Source organism: Salarias fasciatus, chromosome 8 (genome assembly GCF_902148845.1).
Source record: "Salarias fasciatus chromosome 8, fSalaFa1.1, whole genome shotgun sequence".
Taxonomy (NCBI): domain Eukaryota; kingdom Metazoa; phylum Chordata; class Actinopteri; order Blenniiformes; family Blenniidae; genus Salarias; species Salarias fasciatus.
The window spans coordinates 7769146-7791774 of NC_043752.1; the positions used below are offsets into that span (position 1 = coordinate 7769146).

General features: G+C 43.5%; 2 protein-coding genes across 2 annotated transcripts; both read left to right on the forward strand.

The window, feature by feature from the left end:
- Positions 1 to 8142: 8142 nt before the first annotated feature.
- Positions 8143 to 12882, forward strand: tnfrsf13b (TNF receptor superfamily member 13B). Its single transcript, XM_030097596.1, has 10 exons — positions 8143 to 8226; positions 8762 to 8878; positions 8967 to 9083; positions 9259 to 9327; positions 9493 to 9609; positions 10335 to 10451; positions 10586 to 10621; positions 10835 to 10906; positions 11118 to 11417; positions 11520 to 12882. Exons 2-10 carry the CDS (start codon positions 8764 to 8766, stop codon positions 11777 to 11779), a joined length of 1203 nt encoding a protein of 400 aa, XP_029953456.1. The 5' UTR covers positions 8143 to 8226; positions 8762 to 8763; the 3' UTR covers positions 11780 to 12882.
- Positions 12883 to 17533: 4651 nt separating this feature from the next.
- LOC115392918 (tripartite motif-containing protein 16-like) lies at positions 17534 to 20024 on the forward strand. The gene has a single exon (XM_030097594.1). The coding sequence runs from the start codon at positions 17564 to 17566 to the stop codon at positions 19238 to 19240; it is 1677 nt and encodes a 558-aa protein (XP_029953454.1). The 5' UTR covers positions 17534 to 17563; the 3' UTR covers positions 19241 to 20024.
- The last annotated feature ends 2605 nt before the right edge of the window (positions 20025 to 22629 follow it).

Below are 22629 nucleotides of genomic sequence, written 5' to 3' on the forward strand. Positions count from 1 at the left end.
TACAGCAAACCAACATTGTAACATGTTCCCCCCCCCCCCCCCCCCCCCCCGAAAAGCCAACCAACCAAAGGCCTTTGTACACATTAATAACCAAATCACCTGTTGTAAATCACTTCTTCTCTTTCCCCTGCTTACGTAGCTTACGTTTGTGTAATCCAATGTTGGAAACAGATGTTTATTTGTGACTCTTTAATGTTGCATACTGTAGATGATTATGTGATCAATGATTGTAATGGGCAGACCGACGCCCTTGTCTCTGCGATTAAAATGCAGACCATGGTCAAACCTGTGTGTGTCAGTGAGCGAGGGTGTGTGTGGGGACGCCTTTTGACTGATGGCGGCTGCGTAACTTCGAAGGGTTCTTGGAACTGCAACTCAAAGGGGGCCCATCCTCTGTATATCATCCAGGCAAACATTCTTTGGAAGAACTCCAAGTATTTTTTTTTCTTTTTCCTCGATCCCCAAACACATGATGCAGAATACCCTGTGACACAGATGGCACCCAGTAAGCAACCGGTGGAGGTCGGCATTCCTCAACACAGAAATTCTTGAATCTCAATCAGAAAGATAGCACTTTTTTGGCAAATCATCATGTAATATACTACAAAAAAAATTAACTGGAAAAACAAATATGACTGAGCCCTGAATATAAACTGTCTTTATATTCACAGCTTTAGATTATGTGTTGCTTCCATCAACAATATGGTGTTTAGAACAAGACAGGTAGAATCTGTACGACAGTGAGTGTTCTGTAGTTGAAACAGACATTAGCATTCAGTTGTCACACATGAGTGAGATTAGAGTGGATCCAGGAAAAAAAAAAAATCCATGAATAATTTGAATTTATTCGTTTGTGGAGATTAGCGGAGCTGTCGTCAGCCTAATTGTCACTGATTTCTGAAACTGAGCTTCCTGGAGGTTTGAAGATGGACGAAATGCCAGTAGGTTCACATCTGTTGGAAGATGATATTAATTTGGACAAAAAAAGTAAAGTAAAATAGATGTTGGATGAAGAATAAATCCAGTTTACACACTTTATGTCAGTTGGATCCTGACTAACTGAGACCTCTGGTTTCGATGACGAGGCAAAATTATTTAATATCTTACAAAAGGAAGGATGGGCGGCAGGAAACTCGACATGTTAACTCAACATTTAACCACATGATAATGGACTGGAGAAATGCACTCCATTCAAACTATTCTTTTAAAAGTTGGATGGAATCTATGTATCGACACTTTAATCACTTGAGAAAGTACAGAATGCTTTGCAGTCTTGGTCACATCCACTTCCACACCACTCCCCAATGGGTCTGCGATTTAAGGTCTTCAACTGTGCCAGGAGTATCTCATCATTCTATGCCTTTCTCGAGGACATCTCCACACATGCTGGGAGTGATTGCGACCTTCTCGAGAGTATTGTAGTGACTCTGCTGAAGGCCGAGGCGTTTCAGACATGGAGATGGTAGACAGTGGGCAAAACAACAGTGAAGCGTTTTCCCATAGAAAAATACTTCTTTAAAATGAATTACAAGCAAGTTTTTATGCAAGTTTTCATATTATCAGACTTTTCAGTTTTGTAAATAACAGGAAACGTTCTGTTTTTATCCCTACGCTGTTTTCTGAGCAAAATGTTGAAAGAAAAATTTAATATTTCAACTCTGATTTTACAAATTCTGCAATTATTGCGATGACTTTGTAGCTTCAGGTCATTAAATCTTTGCCATCACCATATCTTTTTTTTTTTTTTTCACTGCGCATAAAGGATAAAGTGACTGCTATGGTCATTTTGTCCATAACTTTCTCTCAAGCTGTGATTAAAAATCATTTCAGTGAAGGGTATGTCGCATTGCTTCACCATGATTTTGCATATTTGGATCGAGGAATCAGCAAGTTATGGCACATGAGGCATCTGCAGCCAAGACAGTTCTGTTTAGCTTTACAACTGGCAATCCGTCATTCACTTCAATTCAATTACAGCACTTTACATAATAAGGTCAGGACCTTGCAGTATTACGCAGAGGCTCAGCAATCCTCCCTCCACCATTATCGCCTATAAAACTCCTCGCGTGTCAGTTCTCCACGGTTTATTGTGAATATATTTTAATGTTCCGCGATCTGCTCAATCTGATGCCTCCTGGCAGCGGCAGCAGCAGCATTCCCTCACATCAGTGGTTTCTCCTCCTGCTCACGTCGCCTCCGTGTGACTCACGGCGCCGCAACCGGGTGCCAATCTGCCCGGCTGAGGATCCGCTCCTGTAACGAGCGAATCGTGCACGGGGGCGTCTCTTCGCGGTGGCGAGCAGGTGAGACGATGGGAGGGATTGAGAGCCGAAAAGAAGAAAAAAGGGAGATCGTCACATTGTCCTCTGGGGAGATGAAACGAGGTGCAGGAAGGTCAGGTTTGAATTTCAGGGAACACATTGTCCATCATTTTAATTATAAAGCTGTCAGCGCTGCGGGGCTGTTATTTGAAAATTTCTGGCTGTATGATGATAACCTATCAATCTTGCATTGCCTGAACCAAGTCTTTACAAAGAAACACACCTTAAAAAAAAAAATACTAAAGATAAACGCTTTAAAATAAATTACTAATAATGGAGAGTGGGAGTGAAGCTCGAGACCTGAAGTAGACAAAGCTTTATTCAACTTTCCAGAGAAACTCATCCAAGATAAAAACTTTTTCAGCTGACTCTCTCGAAAAAAGTCTTCAAACACCAAATGAAGTGTGTTCTCAGCCAAGAACAGCACCGAGTTTCAGAGAAAATGTTCGTTTCAACCGTTTCGTCTTGTAAAGAATCCAAGCGTTTGTCCAGGAAGGTGTAAATTAAAATATGTTTGCCAAGCAATGTGAATTTAAATTCATAGTTAAGGTTTCTTGTTGGATAATGATTCAAAAAGCTACATAACAGCACCAAAAGAGTAAAAAGTTACTAAAAACAGGGAATATGTTGAGGAAAAGCAGCTCAATGACCTGAGTGTAGATCAGAAAATGTTATATTTGTACAGTTTGAAGAAGTTTACTGATCACACAGCAGCTAAAATTAGCTTCAGAAGGCTAAATGCTAACACGTTCCCACCTCGAGTACTTGAAAATGCTCTCAATGTCTCCAACAGTCACTCATGGTCACGAAAGCTTTGTTATATCCTCAAACTATTTACAACTGTAGCAGTGTTTTCAGAAAGTTGTGTTTTCAGTGTTGTCGTGTAAACAGACGCCCTAAACGCAACAAAAGTTTTCTGTTTTCACTTGAATACGCCGTTTAAAGGGGTCCTTGACGTGAGCCTTTAAAGTTCAAAGTCCTTGCTCTCGTCGTAAACATGAGGAGAAAATCCAGATCTCATAGGGAAGCACGTTTGTTTTGGTGGAACTACACAACAGCGCTGAAAGCAAACAGAGGTTCTTCCTTCTGCAGATTCTGCCGGCAGCGCTCTGCAAAGAAAGAGAACGTGGAAGCGCTCCGCCGCCTGTTTGATCTGACGATGACGCCCCTCGTGGCTGGAAACATTGTTCAGCGGTCTCGGCGGACGCCTCAGATGAGCTCGGCGCAGCGTGCGCGCCTTTTGTCCTTTGATCATACCTGTTCATACATTTGTCAATCTCTACTTTTTCCTATTACAAAGCCTCTTTTCATCCTCTCCACTCCTCCACCTGAGCACAGCAGCTACCGCAATTTTATCTTTCTGCTGTCTTGGCAACTCCGCCACTGCTGAATGGGAGCTGATGAGTGTTTCTTTGAGATAAAGATGGTCAAACTAAGAGGGGGAAATGGTGCGTGAACCCATGCAGTGAGCAGCTACAGCACAGCTACTGGGGAGGAAGTTAGGAGCAGTTGTGCACTGAGCATGGTGTTTTTATGCACTGAAGGCTGTCGCCCCCTGCTGGGTGTGGACTGAACATGCAGGACTTCAGGGGCAGTAAACTGTGCTTGGAAGGAAGTGCTTTTTTTTAAATTGTAAATTCAGTCCATTCAGACTTTTTTCAAGATTATTTTTTTTTAAGAAAAAAGCAGATTTCAGACACGAAACATTCAAAAGCAACTTTTTGCAACATCAGAAATTCATTTTAAACACTGTTAGTGAGAGGTCTCCAAAAAGACTTAACCTACAGCAGCCTCACCGGAAAGGGGTCCAGGTTGGCCTTTATTGAATAGAAAAGTCTTCAACCTAACCTTAACAACAGATACTGTGCTAACCTCCAAGACTGTATATATATGCACATATTTTATTTTCACAAAACTCCAGGTCATCTCACAACGGTCAGGACAAATGATTTGATACTTTTGTCTGGGAATATGATTGTATTTCCCCAAATTCACAAATTCAATGCAAATTTGTTTTACAATGAACAGGGCTGGTTACAAAACACCCAACAAGAATAAGAGCAGAAGAACAAAGTTTAATTCCTGATTTAAGCCAGCAGCAGAAAAAAATGTAGCTGTTTGGAGCTGAGGAGGAGGAAGATTTGGTATCGAGGCGAAGAAAAGGAGGGGGCATCCAATTTGGCCTGCGAGCCGGAAGAAAACAAGATAAATATCTGGCCAATCAGGCAAGAGTTCGAAGACTGCTCAAGTTGAAGCACAGAGAGACATGAAGACATGAAGGACTTCTGGAATAGAGTTGGTAAAAAAAAAAAAAAACCCACCAAATTAAAACTCTCTTTAGAAACAGATTAATTGTTATTCATGGAAACAGCAGGTGGCTTTTCAAACAGCTCAGAAAGAAAATCCTAGTTTTTCCTAATTAGTAATTAAAAAAGGAGGATTCTTAGATCATCAGGGAGGTAAATATCTAAAAAAAACAGCCATGATTAATATCTTAAAGTGACAGGAGTCCATATAATGACATATGGTCGAGGAAAAGGGCCGCACTGTGTCACAAACATGATGCCGGTTTCCAATTAATACATTATATTAAAAAAAAAAAAAATTTTAAAAGAAAAGAAAGGGCATGTTTTAATCATCTATGAGAATGGTCAAGGAAAACAAGAAAAAAATACATTGAAGACCAGCATGATGAAGGACATAATTAGTTTCTCTGCAGCGTAATTGAGACTGCAGCTCAGTTGTCAGTGAAGGTAATTTTGTGGCGACGGAGTTGTTAATATGAGTAGATGAGATGTTCTTCCTCCTGTCCTCAGGTTCCACTGAGGGGAAACAAGTCAGAGGCAGCTTTGATTTTAATTTAGTTTCTGAGATTAACTCCTCTGCTGGAAATGACTTTGTCTTAAATTAAACGGTGGAGGGTTAATGTCGTCGCTGTGGGATTTGTTGATGAAGGATAATTTAATTAGACTAATACAAACTGGAACCATTAGACCTATTTAGAATACAACGCTGCAATATTGTGTCCTTCATCATGTTTTTAATATAAAAAAAAATTCTCAATTATTGGATTTTATTGAAATAAATAATCTTTTACTCTATACATATTGCTTTTTTTGGAATTATTTTCTTAAAAATGTCACTGATGAACCTTCCGTCACTACAGCTCAGGTCTTTTAGCATCTGTACAACAGCTTGGATTATATTTTGTATTTCTTGAAAGAAGAGAAATTCTCTTTTCTGTTCACTGAAAGCTGCCTTCCTTTTCCTTTTGTTTTTTTGTTTTTTTTTCAGAATTTGACTACCCACCTGCAGTCAGTGTTTTCCGGATGAGCTCAGGTTTCTGTTCACACAAAAAGTTGGGGTTTTTTTTACCCTTTTCTGGATTCACACCTATTAAAAACCACCAACTGTAGAGCGCATTTCACATTCCCAGCATGCAGCAGTCTGTTGTTTTCAATGCTTTCTTTCACCTGCATGTTGAATAAAAAGGTAGACCCGTAAGGATATACTCCATTATTATAATCAATGATGAACGTGCAACTTCTCTGCAGACGCTGACAAACGCAGCGATGCATAACAAACTGTGTCTGCTACCTGCTGCTTTGAATGCTATCAACAACTGTATTTTGTTGTCTCTTTTTTTTTTTAACCTGCAGATCTCAGCCACCGTTTCCCATCAGATCTTGTAATGGCTTTTATTTTTTTCAATATTTCTTCGGGAAATTATTAAAGAACTGAAAGAGCTGAATCATGCTGAGGGTTAAGTAAAACAGATTGACATCTTTTAACTCAAATTTCTCCTTTAAACAAGCTTAAAGCAGGTTCTTATTTGACTCATTTCCCCATTTTCAGATACAGATCAGGGACCATCCGATGACTGATCTTTTGGTTTCACTGTGGCTCCACGTGGAGCCCAGTCATCTTCGTACCAGCTTCCTCAAATTGAGATTTTCAGTATTGTTCATTTTTGTTCATGCTGGAAACAAAATGAGTTTGTGTGATTTGCATGCAGGTGTAAGTAGGTGCCAGCTGATATATTCTAAAAATGTTGATTCATATTGGTCAAAGGAAATCTGAAAACTGAAGTGAACTGGAACACAGGGAATACAGCAACTCAGAAAACACAAAGAAACCGAGAACACAACACTGAACTCAATGTATAGTGGAGCCACCAGGTGAAGACAATCACACAATCAGGCACAGGTGAACGAAATCAGAGCAGAGAACGGCAATCAGACATGAGGCGCCTGGAATGAGAGACGGCGTGAAGCTGGAAGATAGCACAGGAAACAGATGACAGAAATCCTTTTTTCAAATAAGGATCACTCAATGTCCAGAGTGTAGCCTGCCCAAATGACCGTCTCTCATAACAGGTTGTTTGCAAGTTGCTTTTCAACCGTCTTCGACAGTTGTGTTGTCTTTTTAACCGTGCCTCCAAAACCTGCACAAGAATTCCGATATGTCTAAACTGTTGTTTATGTGTACAAATGACAGATAAAATCTTGATTTGTTGAAGAACAACTCGGTCTGATTTTCACTGATTCACCAATTCTACAGTAAATATCCAGAAGTGGCAAGAATGAAACTGTTTTTAATGATGTCCTGACCATAAATAATACCGTTGTCACCCGGTTGAGTTACTGAGGCGATCATGGGAGTTTCGAAATCCAACATCTTCTGAACTTATTCATCCTTACATGTTCAGATGTTTAAAGGTTGACAAACAATCAATATAATATTGAAAGGCTGTCCATCATTGTGCCCGATTACAGATATAAGTTTATTAAGTATTGTTTTTTTTTTTAAATAAATTTCTACAATGCAACATTGGTTGCCACCACACACACACACACACACACACACACACACACAAACTGAACAATCCACTATGAACCCTAACAATCGAGAGTCCACAGACATTTGTATGGACAGACGATGAAGTTGACTCTCACTTGAAAATGCCATACAAACAAGGTCCCGGTACGGTTTTGTAGTTTTCCCTGACAGAACAGATCTAAATGTGATAACCTCGAGCTGACAAAGCCTCAGAGTCAAAAGAAAAGTCATCAAATATCATGACAGAATTGAAGTTTTCAGGAGATGTTAAAGATTAGACGACCACCGATCTCTCCAACCACTCAGGAGAAAACTCCACCTGCTGTTTTCAGGAGCTGGTCGACTTCTCGTGATACCGGTCCCAAATTAGCGACATGTAAAACAAAAGCAACACCTTTTGACGAGTTCTCGGCCCCTCATTTCCATCCTCTCTGACAGCTGCGCTGAGAAGCTAAAGCAGGACTAGCCTCTTGGTTTCACGTGTGGCTGCACAGGTCCGGACGCACAGAGAAGTGAGGCCCGGGCGAAACATCAGAGTTCTGTTTTGTGCTCAGCGGAGGTTGAAGCACACGCAGCGGGAAAGCCCAGCAGTTTCATTCTGATGTGACTGCAGTGGGTCCAGTCACCGCCTTTATCAATCCTGACTTTGCTACAGAGCCAGAGCTGGCCACTGTGTCCATAAATCAGATTCTTTCATGCTAACCTTTTGTTTTATTTTCCGAGTATTAAAATAAACCAATTATTGTTCCAATTGATTAAAAATAGTTACATTCAATTACGAATTACTATGACAACTGCATGATGGTAGCGAATTAGATGCTCCCTAAAGCCCCAGCTGTCATTTGGTGTTTGCCGCCTTTATATTTTAGGTGCGAACACAGCAAATGGTGCGCGTTAGAAAAGGTGGGTGTGTTCTTACGAGGGGTCGTCCTCACATACGCGTGGGGGAAGTCCCAGATCGCACAGAGAGCTCACGTCCAAATCAGCTTCCAGGCTGAAACGGCAGCCTCTCGTCGCTCCGGCGTTCGAATGAAGAGTCCTCACGGCTCCCCTCTCATCGCCTGAGGTAAGTGGTGAACTCTCCGGACACACTCTCAACCCTCTGCAGGGTCTTCCTATTGGCAGGACAGCTGGGCTGATTCCCACCAACTAATCAGCAAAAAAATTCTCAAAGTTCAACCAGTTTCTTCTGCATATTGGCGACACTTACTTTAAGTTCGCATATTCATAACTGGAGTTAATCCACCATATAATCAGTTTGAAAGTGTGTATGATGGAGCTGCTGGGAGCTGCTCATCGAGGTGTGACAGATATACTTGCGAATAAGTCCGATAAGGCTCTTCCGCTCCATGAGTGACAGCAGTGGAGGGTGGAGGAGATTCAGATCTGTGTGTCTTTCACACTCCGCTGACTCAGCGCTCGCTGGAGCAGAGCAAACGGGTACAAAAGGCACGATCTCTGTGAGGAAGGGTGCATATATTATAATATGGAGCAGATGCTTTGATTTCTGAGATTTTACAGGGTTTGCACTGGGTTTATTTTAAGGAACCGTGTCTGAATAACTTCATCTATCTGTGTGTGTTTGTGTGTGTGTGTGTCAGTGATGGGTGGAGACTGCAGCGACACTCAGTTCTGGGATGCCTTGCTCAAAAAATGCGTTGCCTGTCAGACAGTGTGTCGGCAGCAGCACATCATCTCCAGATGCTCCAGTTACTGCGGTGAGTTTTCCAGGTTTTCCCGCTCTCACACTGAGTTTAGAGGAAGTTCAAACCTGAAACTGACCTCCTCTCTGCCTTCCTGTGTCAGTGTTGGCGCGCTGTAAGGCCATGCACGCTCACTACTACGATCCCCTGCTGAAGAAATGCATCAGCTGTACCAAGATCTGCGGCAGACATCCAGCAGACTGCTCCCAGCACTGCCCCGGTGAGCTCTGACAACTCTGGCCTCCATCGCAGGCTGAAATATTTATTCTCCTGCTGCTGTTCGGCTGGAGTTCAGCCTTTGCAGAGGTTTTCTTCCCTGTCACTCAACTTTTCTCCTGACCCTACCTCTGAAAACTTTCTCCACAAAGTTTGCGACGGCGTGTTCTTCCTCGCAGGTCTCTCCCCTGTCGTGACCACCCAGACGCCACGGCCTGAAGTCCCCTCTCGCCGACCCAGCAACAGAGGTCTGTAAAGTGCAGAAAATACAAAAAGAACAGTTCAGAGATTTTCAGAGACGACGGAGAGATTTAAAGTCGACTAAAAGAAGCTTATAAAGAATCAGTGCCTTCATCTTCACACTGCATTTCTGCTTCCTTTAATATCTGTGTGTGTTTGTGTGTGTGTGTCAGTGATGGGTGGAGACTGCAGCGACACTCAGTTCTGGGATGCCTTGCTCAAACAATGCACTGACTGTCAGTCAGTGTGCCGGCAGCAGCACGTCGTCCCCAGATGCTCCAGTTACTGCGGTGAGTGTCCAGGTGCTCAGAAAGTGTCACGCTTCGTGTTTGAGTGGGGTCGTTTGATGGATATCAGTCTGCAGCAGGGGTCTGAAACTCCCAGCTCTTGAGCAACATACGTATTAATTTGCCCACGAGGAATGAGAAACCACCGCCTGTCAAACTGAGATTCATCAACCGGATGAACAAAACGCCACTTTTGAAACAAGGACGCAAGCTGAGAGGAGCGAAATTTTTCATGAATGAAGCGAAGCAACCAAGTACAGTAGAATAACGTCACACAGTGCCAAGATCATGGATGATATCCATCGCCAACATCTCAGGGAATCATACCACCAGTGGCCTGTTTCTTCAGCATCACTGACAACTGTGATCTGAAGAAAATAAAAATTATATTAAAACTGTTTATTAATGAAAAACTGAAGAAACTATGAATGCTTTCAACAGTTGTCTAAAGTTCCAGGACTGGAGTTCAGTCTGGAGAATCAGACGTGGAAGGAGAATATGGAAACTTCTTAGATGGATTTATGTCCCTCTATAATGCACGAATGCTTGAAATAGATAAATACTATTATTATTATTAAAAATTTGAGGTGACTTAATTGATTTATCGGCAAGCTGTGGAGAGTTAGTTAAAAACAGACTAACGTTCCCGACTAGACGCGTGTCTAAAACACCAGGAGACGCTTCATCCTGGACTGTGTGCTGACCTCCTCTCTGCCCTCCTGTGTCAGTGTCGGCGCGCTGTAAGGCCATGCACGCTCACTACTACGATCCCCTGCTGAAGAAATGCATCAACTGTACCAAGATCTGCGGCAGACATCCAGCAGACTGCTCCCAGCACTGCCCCGGTGAGCTCTGACCCCTCTGGCCTCCATCGCAGGCTGAAATATTTATTCTCCTGCTGCTGTTTGGCTGGAGTTCAGCCTCTGCAGAGGTTTTCTTCCCTGTCACTCAACTTTTCTTCTTCTTCCTTTCTACCAAGGCGTGAGGAGTTCGTCCACAGAGAGCAACAGTCTTGGTAAGTTAGGTAACTTGGATGGGGAAGTACTAGGTTTTCTTAATTTTTTTTATTTACTTCTTTTTCTTTTTTTCCTGCTGACCATTTTGGGTTTACCCGCGCAGTTTAGGTCAACGTTGTTGAACTCTCCTTGGAGAAGAAAATTCTGCTCTTTACAGTTTACACAGTCATCTGTTCTGTGTTTTTACCTCTTCCTTTGTTTTGATATGACAGGCACACAGACTGTTAAGGGACTGACAGTTACAAGCTGGAACGTACCGGCCGGAATCAATCCTGTGAAAAGAGGTAAAATTATGAACCAATTAAAGTCATTATTCAGATAGGATCTTCCTGCAAGAGACACATTTAAATAAATAATTCTCATAACAGACTGGGATAAAAATGGAAATAAAAACGATGTATGTCACTCATCCTTTCCCGTTAAAGCGAGGGGCGTTTTGCTCAACTTTTCTTCTCGACCTTGGAAAACTTTGTGACGAGACGCTCTCCCTCGCAGCCCTCTCCCCCGTCGGGACCACCCAGACGGCCCTGCTCAGGGTTGCCCCTCACGTTCCCACCTCCGGGAGCCTGCTGCTGCTGGAAGGCTCGGCCGTCCTGCTCTACTCCCTCCTGGCCGTCTGCATGCTGCTGCTCTTTTCCAGCCTGTGTCTGGCCTTGGCCGTGCTGCTGAGAGGGAAGAAGGCGAAGAGTGCGGACCCGGCGCCGTCTGAGGGCGGGAGCCGCGAGGCGAAGTATGCCGTCCAGCCGAGGCAGGAGTTCGGGTTTCCGGGGATCCGAGAGGGGAGGAACACCAAAGGTCAGCGTGGAATCTGTACACCGGAAGAGCCCAGTGAGGGAATCACAGTGAAAGAATCATCCTATACAATATCTTACTCACTCCTTCCTTCTCCATTTACAGCTTCTCCAACACATCCGGCCTGCCGTACTGGCTCCGAGGCAGCGCACGACTCCATCCCGACTGAGACCTGCGTGTGCGTCCACTGCTTCCCTGACCTGAAGTCCCCGAGTCAGGCTAACGACAGACCGCCGGGGGCCAGGACCTCCTATCAGTCCTCCACCCCACAGAGAACCTACAACAGCGGCCCCCTCTGGACCGAGGGGAGCCCCCACAGCCAGACCCAAGGCCCAGTGGTTCAGGTGGATCCAGGAGCTGGTTGAGATTAACTTTCTCGCGCTATCTCGGCAACATCAGACAAGATTTTCGACATGTGGAACATGTCCTAGACTAGTACAACAAAACCAACTGTGAACATTTAGCAACATCAAAGCAGAGGTGGATTCACTGAAACACAAGCATGGGAAACAGATCTTCAGATTTCTAAGTCCAGGGTAGCAGGTTTGTAGACGGCTGGCACAACCAAGTGCAACTTTGGACTTTATTCTCTGAACGTGTCAGAAATCTGAATAATTCACGTGTACAGCAGCTACCTGCAGCTATGAACCAATCAATCGAAATTCCCTGGAAACTGGACGCATTGATGAGTATTCAAGTTGATGGATCACATCACTGCTTCTGCCATATTGAACCACGGAGGCAGTTTATTTCATTGTCGACAAATTCAGCAATATCAGCTTTTAGAACAGTGCTGCAGGCAGCAGGAAGACATAAAAAACTGCCAAGTGCATGAACAAATTATAGCTTGTGATGATGGCATTTGGGGGTGAATTTCCCATCAGCCACCTGCTATTCCACTGATCAGTTCTCCTGTAAATAATCAGTCAAGTGTCAAACAGCAGCTCCTCCTGGGCTGTAAATGCAATTAACTCCGACCACAGTTTCTTTTCAACTTCACCTGAAGCTCTGTGCAGTGAAAGGAGAAAATGGCATGTCATTATTAGCCACCCCCCCCCCCTCCCACCAGCGCCTAATTAATGCATATATAGTGCATATTAAAAGCCAGTCATAAAAAAGTATAATCTATACTTTATATTCAAGCCGACCTTCATTAAAAAACTTAATTTAATGTATATGATAGCCACTCTGCATGTAAAAACACGTCTTGCATGTTAAAAATACCATATTAAAGCATATGCGTAAGTTTTGTTTTTGTTGTCTGTTGTATAAGATGAACCATGTGTTCATGCCTTCTACTTACTTTGCAGAAAGTTGACTGTAAATCTTTGACGGACCGTCTGCATAAAGAAGACTACAAGTTTAAAGCAGGAAGTCTCATTTTAATCGATTTCCTTCACACAGTGGTAGTAGTTCCTACTTTTGACCACCAGATGGCGGAATTCCATTTCTCCACGGACAACCACAAAAAGCCACAAGACAAGTAAAGATCAGGTTCTTTTTATGTTAGTTCAGCAGAGGTGTGTTGTTTCCGTCTGACCCTCAATGTTGGCTTAAATGGCTGAGATCTGGCCATTAAACATCTGGAAATGTCCACTGTGAGTGCTTTATTTCTACAGTGAAAGGTCCTTTTAGAACCTCACATAACTGGGGTGTATAATGATAAAACTGAAGTACTGCTTGTGAACAATGGAAATAATGAAGCTGAATTAACTTTGTTCGAATGGAAAGTGAAGGAACATGCTTCTGAGCAATTCTTTATGATTAAATGAATTATTTTCTCCTGTCATTGTCTTGAAAACAATGACAATATATTTAGACTGAATTAAATTCAGTGCACTCAAGGTTCATTGCATTCTCTCTGGTCGGAAGACGCCATGTGAAGAACAGGCGATGGTTCCGGTCGGGGGGACAGTATTATCTGAGGGAACCAAACGATTGACATCAGAGCACATGCAAGCTGCGTTCACACCGAACGCGATGCAACGCGATTTTGCGTCAAAAGACAATTGAAAACAAACACTTGGACTATTTCAGCACTCTGACCAATATCAATGATTTTTAATATTTTCCACATTTCTGAAAAATATTCATTAAAATCATCGACCAACAACGTTTCACTTTCATTTCATTAAACTCCCTCAATCAAAATACTCCGTCAGAAAATATTGTCCCCGAAAACTCAATCTATTCTCCCTTTTCTGCTACGGCTTTTTGTTGTGTTGAGTAATTATTTTGTGTGTGTGTTTGTGTGTGTGTATGGGCCAATTTGACTCTAAGCCCTTTATGGTTCCTTCTTTCTGTATCAAGATGTCATTTAGAACTTTCCTGACTGAGGAATTTGCAGCAATGTATCGTTTTAAATGATGTCATCTAATTTGACCTAGATATGCAAATGAGCCTCTATTCAAATTAGAAGATGGCGTCATCTAGAACATTCCTAAGTGAGGAGTTGGCAACAATGTGTCAGTTTTAAAGCTCTTTTTTTTTTTTTGCAAAACGTAATGAAGTGCATCATATTTAATTTAATCATTAAGCATTTAATGTAAATATGAACATCTTTTCACATTATGCACTTTCAGTTAAATCATTTTGACACTGTAAAATGAAAAACACAACTCATCACAATTCAGCACCAATAAGGTTCCTTCTTTCTTTGCCCAAATTTCATATCAGCTCAGGTGGACTTCGCAGGAGGAAAAACCGGGCTGAAAGCCGGCAGCGACAGTTCCACAGCAGTGGCGCACCAGACACATTTACTGGTATTTTTTTTTCAGCGTGAGAAATACAATGTTTGGCGTCAGTGTGTGACAAAAGACTGAAATGCGTGAGACTTGAGAGCCCTGCGAGTCTGCATTTGGCCGACTAAGCCGGGGCCGAGATGGTCGGGGGGTCAGTTTAACATTTTACCAAAAACTACATTTGGATCAAGATGTTTGCCTGAAAATCAGTGTGATGGTCTGACATTCTCACTAAACCAGAACACACTCTCTCCCCCGTGATGACCACAACAGTCATCTGTTTTTGTGGAAGTTCACTTCCAGGATGGTGATCAGACATGTGAGGGGAATTATTAGACACAACCTGAGACTTTAACCTTTTTCGAAACATGATTATTAAAGAACACTTTGAGTTCTGTCATCATTAAGATGTTCACATCAGTAATGTCACACATGCGACTCACCTCAGTCTGTATGGGGGGTGTCCACCAAGGAGTCACACTTCACCACACTCACAGGGGAACCACGGTCTGAACCCCGTCTGTCAGGGAAGACGCCAGACGAAGAGGACAAACAGTAAAGTTTGTGGAACAAATGAGCAGAATCAACGAGTGAAACCGCACATGCACAAACAGCATTTGGTGGTCTATGGAAACCGATGCTGGACAACGACCCAAAACGCTGCTCCAAATCTCTGCAGTTATTCATGCAGAGGAAGCAGGACAATGCTGTGGAACAGCGTCCCAGTCTCCACACCTGAACATCATTGAAAATGTGTGGGTTGATTTGAAGTGGGCTGTCGGTGCTCTCTGACCAGCGAACCTCACTGACCTGGAGATAGAGGAGGGCCCAAACTACCTTCATGCAGACACTCACTGGAAGACACAGGAAGCATCTAGAGGCTTTTATTTTTGATAAAAGAGGCTCGGCGATATACTGATGAGATTTTTCAGCAAGAATACCAAAATCTCTACACCTGTCTAATTTTGTTTTGATGCGTATTTTCTGTTAATTCAATAAACCTCATTTCACTACTGAGACATTAATGTGTCCATCTGACAGATCAACATGAAACCAGTGAAATACGTCATTATTGATCAATGAAAATAATAGAAATTCTCAGGGGTGCCCAAACTTTCTCACACTACTACAACACCAGACGTTCAATGATGGTGGTCACCACTGCACAGTCACACAGTATTCTCAGTATTGTCAGTAAGATGAGCTGAAGTCCACAGTGCAGTCTGAAGAGACACACTTGGCTTAACATCTGTTTACAAGATGTGACCGAATTACCGAGCTGCAGAGAATGAAGACATATCGAATTTCTTTTGTCTAATTTACTTTCAGTAGTTTTTTGGGGGAATTTTGTCATTTTAACATTGAAAGTGACAGAAGAACCATTTGAGTGGTTATATAGGCTTATATTGCTGTTGAATGTTTAATGTGTGGGTGTTATAGATACTTGAGTATACCCTCTTCAAATGAAGTGCTTCAAATAAAGTGAACTTGAACCAATGAACTTCTCTTGATGGTTTGAGGTTGTTTTCATGAAGTAGTGATTTGTTGGAAAACTGGAGCAAGAGTCTCTCTTCTTTTTTCAAATGCAGCGTGTATAATATTGTCAGATTTTAATTATCTGTCAAGTTTACATGATCACTTTGACCCTGCTGAAAACGTAATAAATATATCTACACTATCAATGTCACAGGTTGTTCAGTTGTAAACCTGAACTTTGTTCTCTGTAAACTTTGACTCCTCACATGAGTAGAGTTGCCAACCGTTCCTTGAAAAACGGAATCGTTCCGTATTTGGATGTAAAAATGTGCGTTCCGTATTGAGCTGAAAAGGAACGCACTTTGTTCCGTATTTTTGTGAGAGTCAAAACGTGAGCAATGGAACATGCGCTTTTTTTTTGAAAACTTACGGTAAATTGTTCACCGGCTCTCTGACGTTCTGTGACCAATGAGCTGACAGAGATGGCTTGACAACGATCACTCTTATCTCATTGGTCAAAAAAAGGCCGTTCCTCGGAGGCTACGGCAGTTCATTGGCCAGTAGTCAGTCTCGTCACAGAGCGCGTGTGGGAGGAAGGAAATCAAAACATTACAGCAGCGCGCAGCATGGCTTCCAGAGACATGTAAGTTTGTGCCGTTTCCATATCGGATATATCATGTTTAGTTCATTGATTTGTGCCTGCTGCTGCAGACTGTGGAGTGTTTTCAGTTTAGAAACGAAACCTTGTTGGTTTTTTTGTTCAGAAGGTTTTTCAGTTTTGATTTTGCACTTTTTTAGTTGAAAATAAAAAAAAGAACTTGTTAAAATCCAGAAGAGACAGCAGCTGTTTGTTATTTTGCACATTTAGCAACAAATATAGAATAGAATAGGAATAGAAGACTTTATTAATCTCACAGTGGAGAAATTTACAGGTGTATAGGCTCATAGAACCCACAGCGGGGTGCAAAAGTAATGCACGGTGTAATAATTAACAAGTTATAGTGCAAATCATACTAGGATGGACAATAGAAGCTAAAGACAATGAAGATTTAACTGTATGTACAACCTGAATCTTAAAAATATAACAGGATATATATATATATATATATATATATATATATATATATATATATATATATATATATATATATATATATATATATATTATATACAATATATACAATACAATATGCAATATATGATGCAGTATGATATAATACGTACAATATGTTTTAGCAGAGTGAATGGATGATAAAGTGTCACTGAATTTCTGAAAGGGCGGGTGCAGGATATTATAATGTCCAGGATTAGGTTATATTCTGCACAGTAGAACTGTACAGTCTGACAGCGGTGGGGATGAGAGGCCTGTGGTAGCTCCTTCCTGCTCTGAGGGTCTCAGTCGCCTCTGACGGAGCTGCTGAGCTGCTCTGCCGTCCGGTGCAGTGGCTGAGAGCTGCTGTCCATCATGATGATGATACTTGAATGATAACTGTCTCACTGTAGGCCTCAAATACAAACAGATCAAGCTGATCATGAGTTATTGCAGTCTTGCCACTGTAGGTGTAATGCAGTAGCCTAATGTGTTTTTATAGTCTGTAATAGGTATAACTGTGGCAAAATGCTGTTATATGTGCGTTTTTCACCCCCAAAAAACCTTGTTTTTTTCAGCTGCCCGCGAGAGGCGTTCCTTATTTCAATCTCTGGGAGTTGGCAACCCTACACATAAGTCAGGTTGAAATGAAACAGCTCCAGCGGTTCCACAGAGTTCCTCCTCCCCTTCAGATCTCTCTTTGGAAGATGGGTGGAACCAACAGAGGTGAAGAGCAGCAGCTGATTGGCTCCATGCAAACACATGACGGGCTGATCACTTGTCAGAGCAGGTTCTCTTGTGAGGAAGTGAAAGTCACACAGTCGGAGCCACAGAGAGGAGACATGGCGCAGAAAGGAGTTGAGCTGGACAGAGAGAGCTTCTCTTGTTCCATCTGTCTGGATCTCCTGAAGGATCCGGTGACTATTCCCTGTGGACACAGCTACTGCATGGAGTGTATTCAAAGCTTCTGGGGTGAAGAGGATGAGGAGAAAATCCACAGCTGCCCTCAGTGCAGGCAGACGTTCACAGCCAGGCCTGTCCTGGTGAAAAACACCATGTTAGCAGCTCTGATGGAGGAGCTGAAGAGGAGCAGACTTCAAGCTGCTCCTGCTGATCACTGCTATGCTGGAGCTGAAGATGTGGCCTGTGATGTCTGCACTGGAAGAAAACTCAAAGCTTTCAAGTCCTGTGTGGTGTGTGTGGCCTCTTTCTGTGAGCAGCACCTTCAGCCTCACCGTGATGCAGCTCCACTAAAGAAGCACAAGCTGGTGGATCCCTCCAAGATGCTGCAGGACAACATGTGCTCTCGTCACGATGAGGTGATGAAGATGTTCTGCCGCACTGATCAGCAGTGCATCTGTTTCCTCTGCTCTGTGGACCAACACAAAGGCCACGACACAGTGTCAGCTGCAGCAGAGAGGACGGAGAGGCAGAGGGAGCTGGAGGAGAGTCGACAGATCATCCAGCAGAGGATCCAGGACGCAGAGAAAGACGTGAAGCTGCTGGAACAGGAGGCGAAGAACATCCATGTCTCTGCTGATCAGACAGTGGAGGACTGTGAGAAGACCTTCAGCCAGCTGATCCGTCTCCTCCAGGAAAGAAGCAGAGATGTTGAGCAGCAGGTCAGATCCCAGCAGCAAACAGAGGTGAGTCGAGTGCGAGAGCTTCAGGAGAAGCTGGAGCAGGAGATCGCTGAGCTGAAGAGGACAGACGGCCAGCTGGAGCAGCTCTCACACACAGAGGATCACACAGAGTTTCTGCTCAGCTTCCCCTCACTGTCAGCTCTCAGTGAGTCCACACACTCATCCAGCTTCCACACTGCTCCTCTCAGATACTTTGAGGATGTGACAGCAGCTGTGTCAGAGGCCCGAGACAAACTCCAGGACATCCTGACTGAAACATGGACAAACATCTCACTGAGAGTGACTGAAGTGGATGTTTTACTGCCACAACCAGAACCAACGACCAGAGCTGCTTTCTTCAGATACTCATGTGAACTCACACTGGATCCAAACACAGCAAACCAAAGGCTGTTATTATCAGAGGGAAACAGAAAAGTCACATTAATGAAGGATGGACAGCCTTATTCTGAACATCCAGACAGATTCACTAGGTGGAGGCAGGTTCTGAGTAGAGAGAGTCTGACTGGACGTTGTTACTGGGAGGTGGAGATCAGAGGAAACGTTTGTGTAGCAGTCGCATACAAGAATATCAGCAGAGGAGGAAAACATTGGACTGAAAGCAGTTTTGGTAATAATGACAAATCATGGGCTTCAGAGTTTTCCGACAACAGTTGTAGTTTTCGACACAACAAAGTTAAAACTCCAGTGTCAGGTCCTCCTTCCTCCAGAGTGGGAGTGTACCTGGATCACACAGCAGGTATTCTGTCCTTCTACAGCGTCTCTGAGACCATGACTCTCCTCCACAGAGTCCAGACCACATTCACTCAGCCACTCCTCGCTGGAGTCTGGTGTATGGGCAGCGTTGGAGCAAGTGCAGAGTTGATGAAGCTGAAATAGACTGAGGTCACATCAGGAGCAGTGATTTGGTTCCTTCCTGTAATTTGACTCATTGAGTCTCCGTCATGGTTGCTGAGAGCTCCTTGTTGTTTTCTTTCTCCGCTGCACACAGATCAGCTGTCAATCAAACAGCCTTTGTCAACACTTGTTCATCTTTTCTTCTTCTGCTGATGTTTGTTTCTGCAGCTTCTCCACTCTTATTTTGTCTCTCACAGCTTTGTCACAGAAACATGGACAGAGTTTGATGTCTTTGTATTCGGAAACGTTTCATCAACTTTCAATGAATCATTTGGTGTGAGGAATAATCTGTAAATCTGGAAACAGCCCCATGTGCAAATGTATGAAGAGGTGGTGTTTTTCACTGGGAGGGTGTTTGGCTTCATCTCTTTATTTGAAACATCACTAATTTGTTGTTTGATCTCTGGGTGAATTTGTTTTGCTTGTGTTATTTGTATGTAAGATATTTACATGTGAGTTTTTCTTTTGTTGCATCTTGGACTTCATCTCTTTTTTTTCTCCTCCAACGTAGTGTGTGAGCAGGTGTCATCCGTTTGTGTGGGATTGTGGTAATTGTTTGAAAATAGTAACAATAAATATTAGTTTTCAAAAGGGAATCACTTGTTGAGAGACCGAAACTGACTTTTTTCAAAAAGTTTCATAAATTTGATTTGTTCATCTTTGGAAACATTTTCCATCCTCTCATAGATCAATAAAGAAGATCTGATGATAAATAATGAAATGTAATTTTCTGTACATATTGATCAAACCCTGAATAAAAGTGATTAAAAAGAGCGGGCACCGTCCTCTCACCTTTTCACTTCACCATATGCACCTCAGACTTATATAATAAGGACAGCTGTCACCTCCAGAGGTTTTCTGATAACTCCACCATTGTGGGCTGACGCCGCCGTCTGCTGGGGCCCGGGCAGCACAGAGCGGGACAGGAAGAGACTCAACCAGCTGGTCAGGAGGGCCAACTCTGTCCTGGGCTGCACACTGGACTCTGTGGAGGATGTGGGGGAGAGGAGGATGTTGGCCAAGCTCACATCCATTATGGACAACAGCTCTCACCCACTGCACTGGACAGTAGAGGAGCTCAGCAGCTCCTTTAGTGGCCGACTGAGAGTTCGATTGCTGCTCATCCAATGGGACAAACACCTTTGGAGTTTCTGTCATCTCTGACACTGGCTGTGTTGTCAGATATATTAGGAACTCAAGCTTTGATTGTCAGATTTGCAAAACTCTGGAGAGTGTACGTCGTAGTTAAGGTCAGAAACTCTAGTTCCAGTTCAGAGTGGTAGGCTGTGAAACATCGTTGCAAAAGAAGTAAATTCACACTCAGTTTTTCCATCAGTAATTAAAAGTAGCACATTGTCTTGGACTTGGTCTGAGGATGCACTCAGCGGACTCCAGGACTGCTTCCAACACACAGACTGGAGCCTCTTTGAACACCAGGACCGGGAGACATATACAGCAACAATACTGGACTATATTAAGTTCTGTATGGGAACTGTGTCTGTGGACAAAGTCATCTGGGTTTTTCCAAATCAGAAACCCTGGATGAACGGCCAGGTCCACTCACTCCTGTGACTCCGCCTTCAGGTCAGGCGACAGAGCTCTGTCCAGCGTGGCTCGAGCTGACCTGACAAGGGGAATTAGAACAGCCGAAGCGGACAACGACAAGAGGATAGAGTCCCACCTCGCCAGCAACAAACCACAAGAGGTGTGACAGGGACTGCAGAACATCACAAACTTCAGAGGACGGGATGTGATGTCAGGAGACCTGAGCCTGTCACTGGCAGAGGAGCTCAACAGTTTCTTTGCCCACTTTGAAACACCGCAGCGACACTCATCTGCTCCAGCCCTGCCCCCACCCCCACCAGGCCCCGCCATCCCCCCGCTAACTGTAGGAGGGCACGATGAGAGGCGTGTGCTCCTAGCAATGAACCCCAGGAAGGCCCCGGGCCCTGACGGTGTACCTGGAAAAGTGCTCCGGGCATGTCCACACCAGCTGTCCGGAGTCTTCTGCAGGATCTTCAACCTCTCTCTGGCCCAAGCAGTTATCCCCACCTGCCTGAAATCTGCCACAATCATCCCCATCAGCTCGCAACATCATCAAGGACAGTTCACACCCCGGTGCCCAGCTGTTTGACCTGTTGCCCTCTGGCAGGCGCTACAGGTGCATTAAAACAAAATTGGAGAAGCTCTTCAATTTTGTTGTGCACTTGCAAAATGACAATAAAGGCTATTCTATTCTATTCAATGCTATTCTGAATATAAATAAACGAGGTGACAGCAGTGCAGTGTGTCATGGTGGGACGTGGCTCCTCAGACTCTCAGACTCTGTCGTCACTCGATTTGTCGCATATAATTGATTGTGAGAAATTCAGATTATTAACTTTCTACTTCCTTCTGCTCTTTTTCTTTCAGGACATTGGAAACTTCTGCTCTTGATTTCACTTTTCGTTTCTCAATGAATAAAATCATAAAGAAGGCCAGAAACAATATTCAGATGAAGACGAGCTGTTTGGATGAAGGTGACAGCACTCCAGAAAACTACATATAAGAAACAGAGTGGTGTAACTTGACCTTTGACCCTGAAGTAAAGCGACTGAATTTCACCTCCTGATTCCTGCTCGTCTTTTCACCACAAACTCCAGCCATGTGAATCCAGACCCGACACCACATCCATCGGTGCTCAGCAATACTCAGATTGGGGATACAGTCAAGTCGGCACCAATACAAGTCAGCACTGCCCAACTCGGCACCGCACCAAGGATACAGTCAAGTCGGCACCTAGTGAAGTCGGCACATCGTCAAGTCGGCCTCGCGGGGGGGCTCTCAAGTGGTCAAGTTGGTCTGTGCCAACTTGACTGTAAGCTGCTTACCAACTCGGCCAAAAGCCTCTTTTTAAAACGATTTGCACAGTTGTTTTTTGCCAGCTGCGCCACTGCTTCCCACGTAGTGGGCAGGTGGGCGGCCGGTCCAGGTTTTCAGCTCCATCACCTGCTGAGTGTTTACCAACACTTCTCCAGGACAGTTTGACCAATCAGCGAACTGGAGGATGCCAACATCCACCTGCAGCTGATCGTTCACCTCAACCACTAGCTTCTTCTACGATCCATCGCCCGCAACAGCAATCTACACCAACAATTCACACATCAGTTTGATGCTGAAAACTCCTGAGCACATCCAATAACATTCATTCTGGCTGCACATTCAATGAAATGCAAACAGACTGAAATGTCTGGCAGGAAAATGACAATGAGAAATTATGTGTACAGATGTTTTTCATACTAAAGAGGGACAAATTGTCACATCTGATACCGGCGCTGATCAGAGCATCATGCATGTGGCATTGTTGGTTTCCCTCTGAAGAAATGTCTTCA

Coding starts and splice junctions, on each gene's coding strand:
- tnfrsf13b (XM_030097596.1), top strand. CDS start 8,764: ATGGGTGGAGACTGCAGCGACACTCAGTTCTGGGATGCCTTGCTCAAA. Junction 8,879..8,966: donor CAGATGCTCCAGTTACTGCG/GTGAGTTTTCCA, acceptor TTCCTGTGTCAG/TGTTGGCGCGCTGTAAGGCC. Junction 9,610..10,334: donor CAGATGCTCCAGTTACTGCG/GTGAGTGTCCAG, acceptor CTCCTGTGTCAG/TGTCGGCGCGCTGTAAGGCC.
- LOC115392918 (XM_030097594.1), top strand. CDS start 17,564: ATGGCGCAGAAAGGAGTTGAGCTGGACAGAGAGAGCTTCTCTTGTTCC.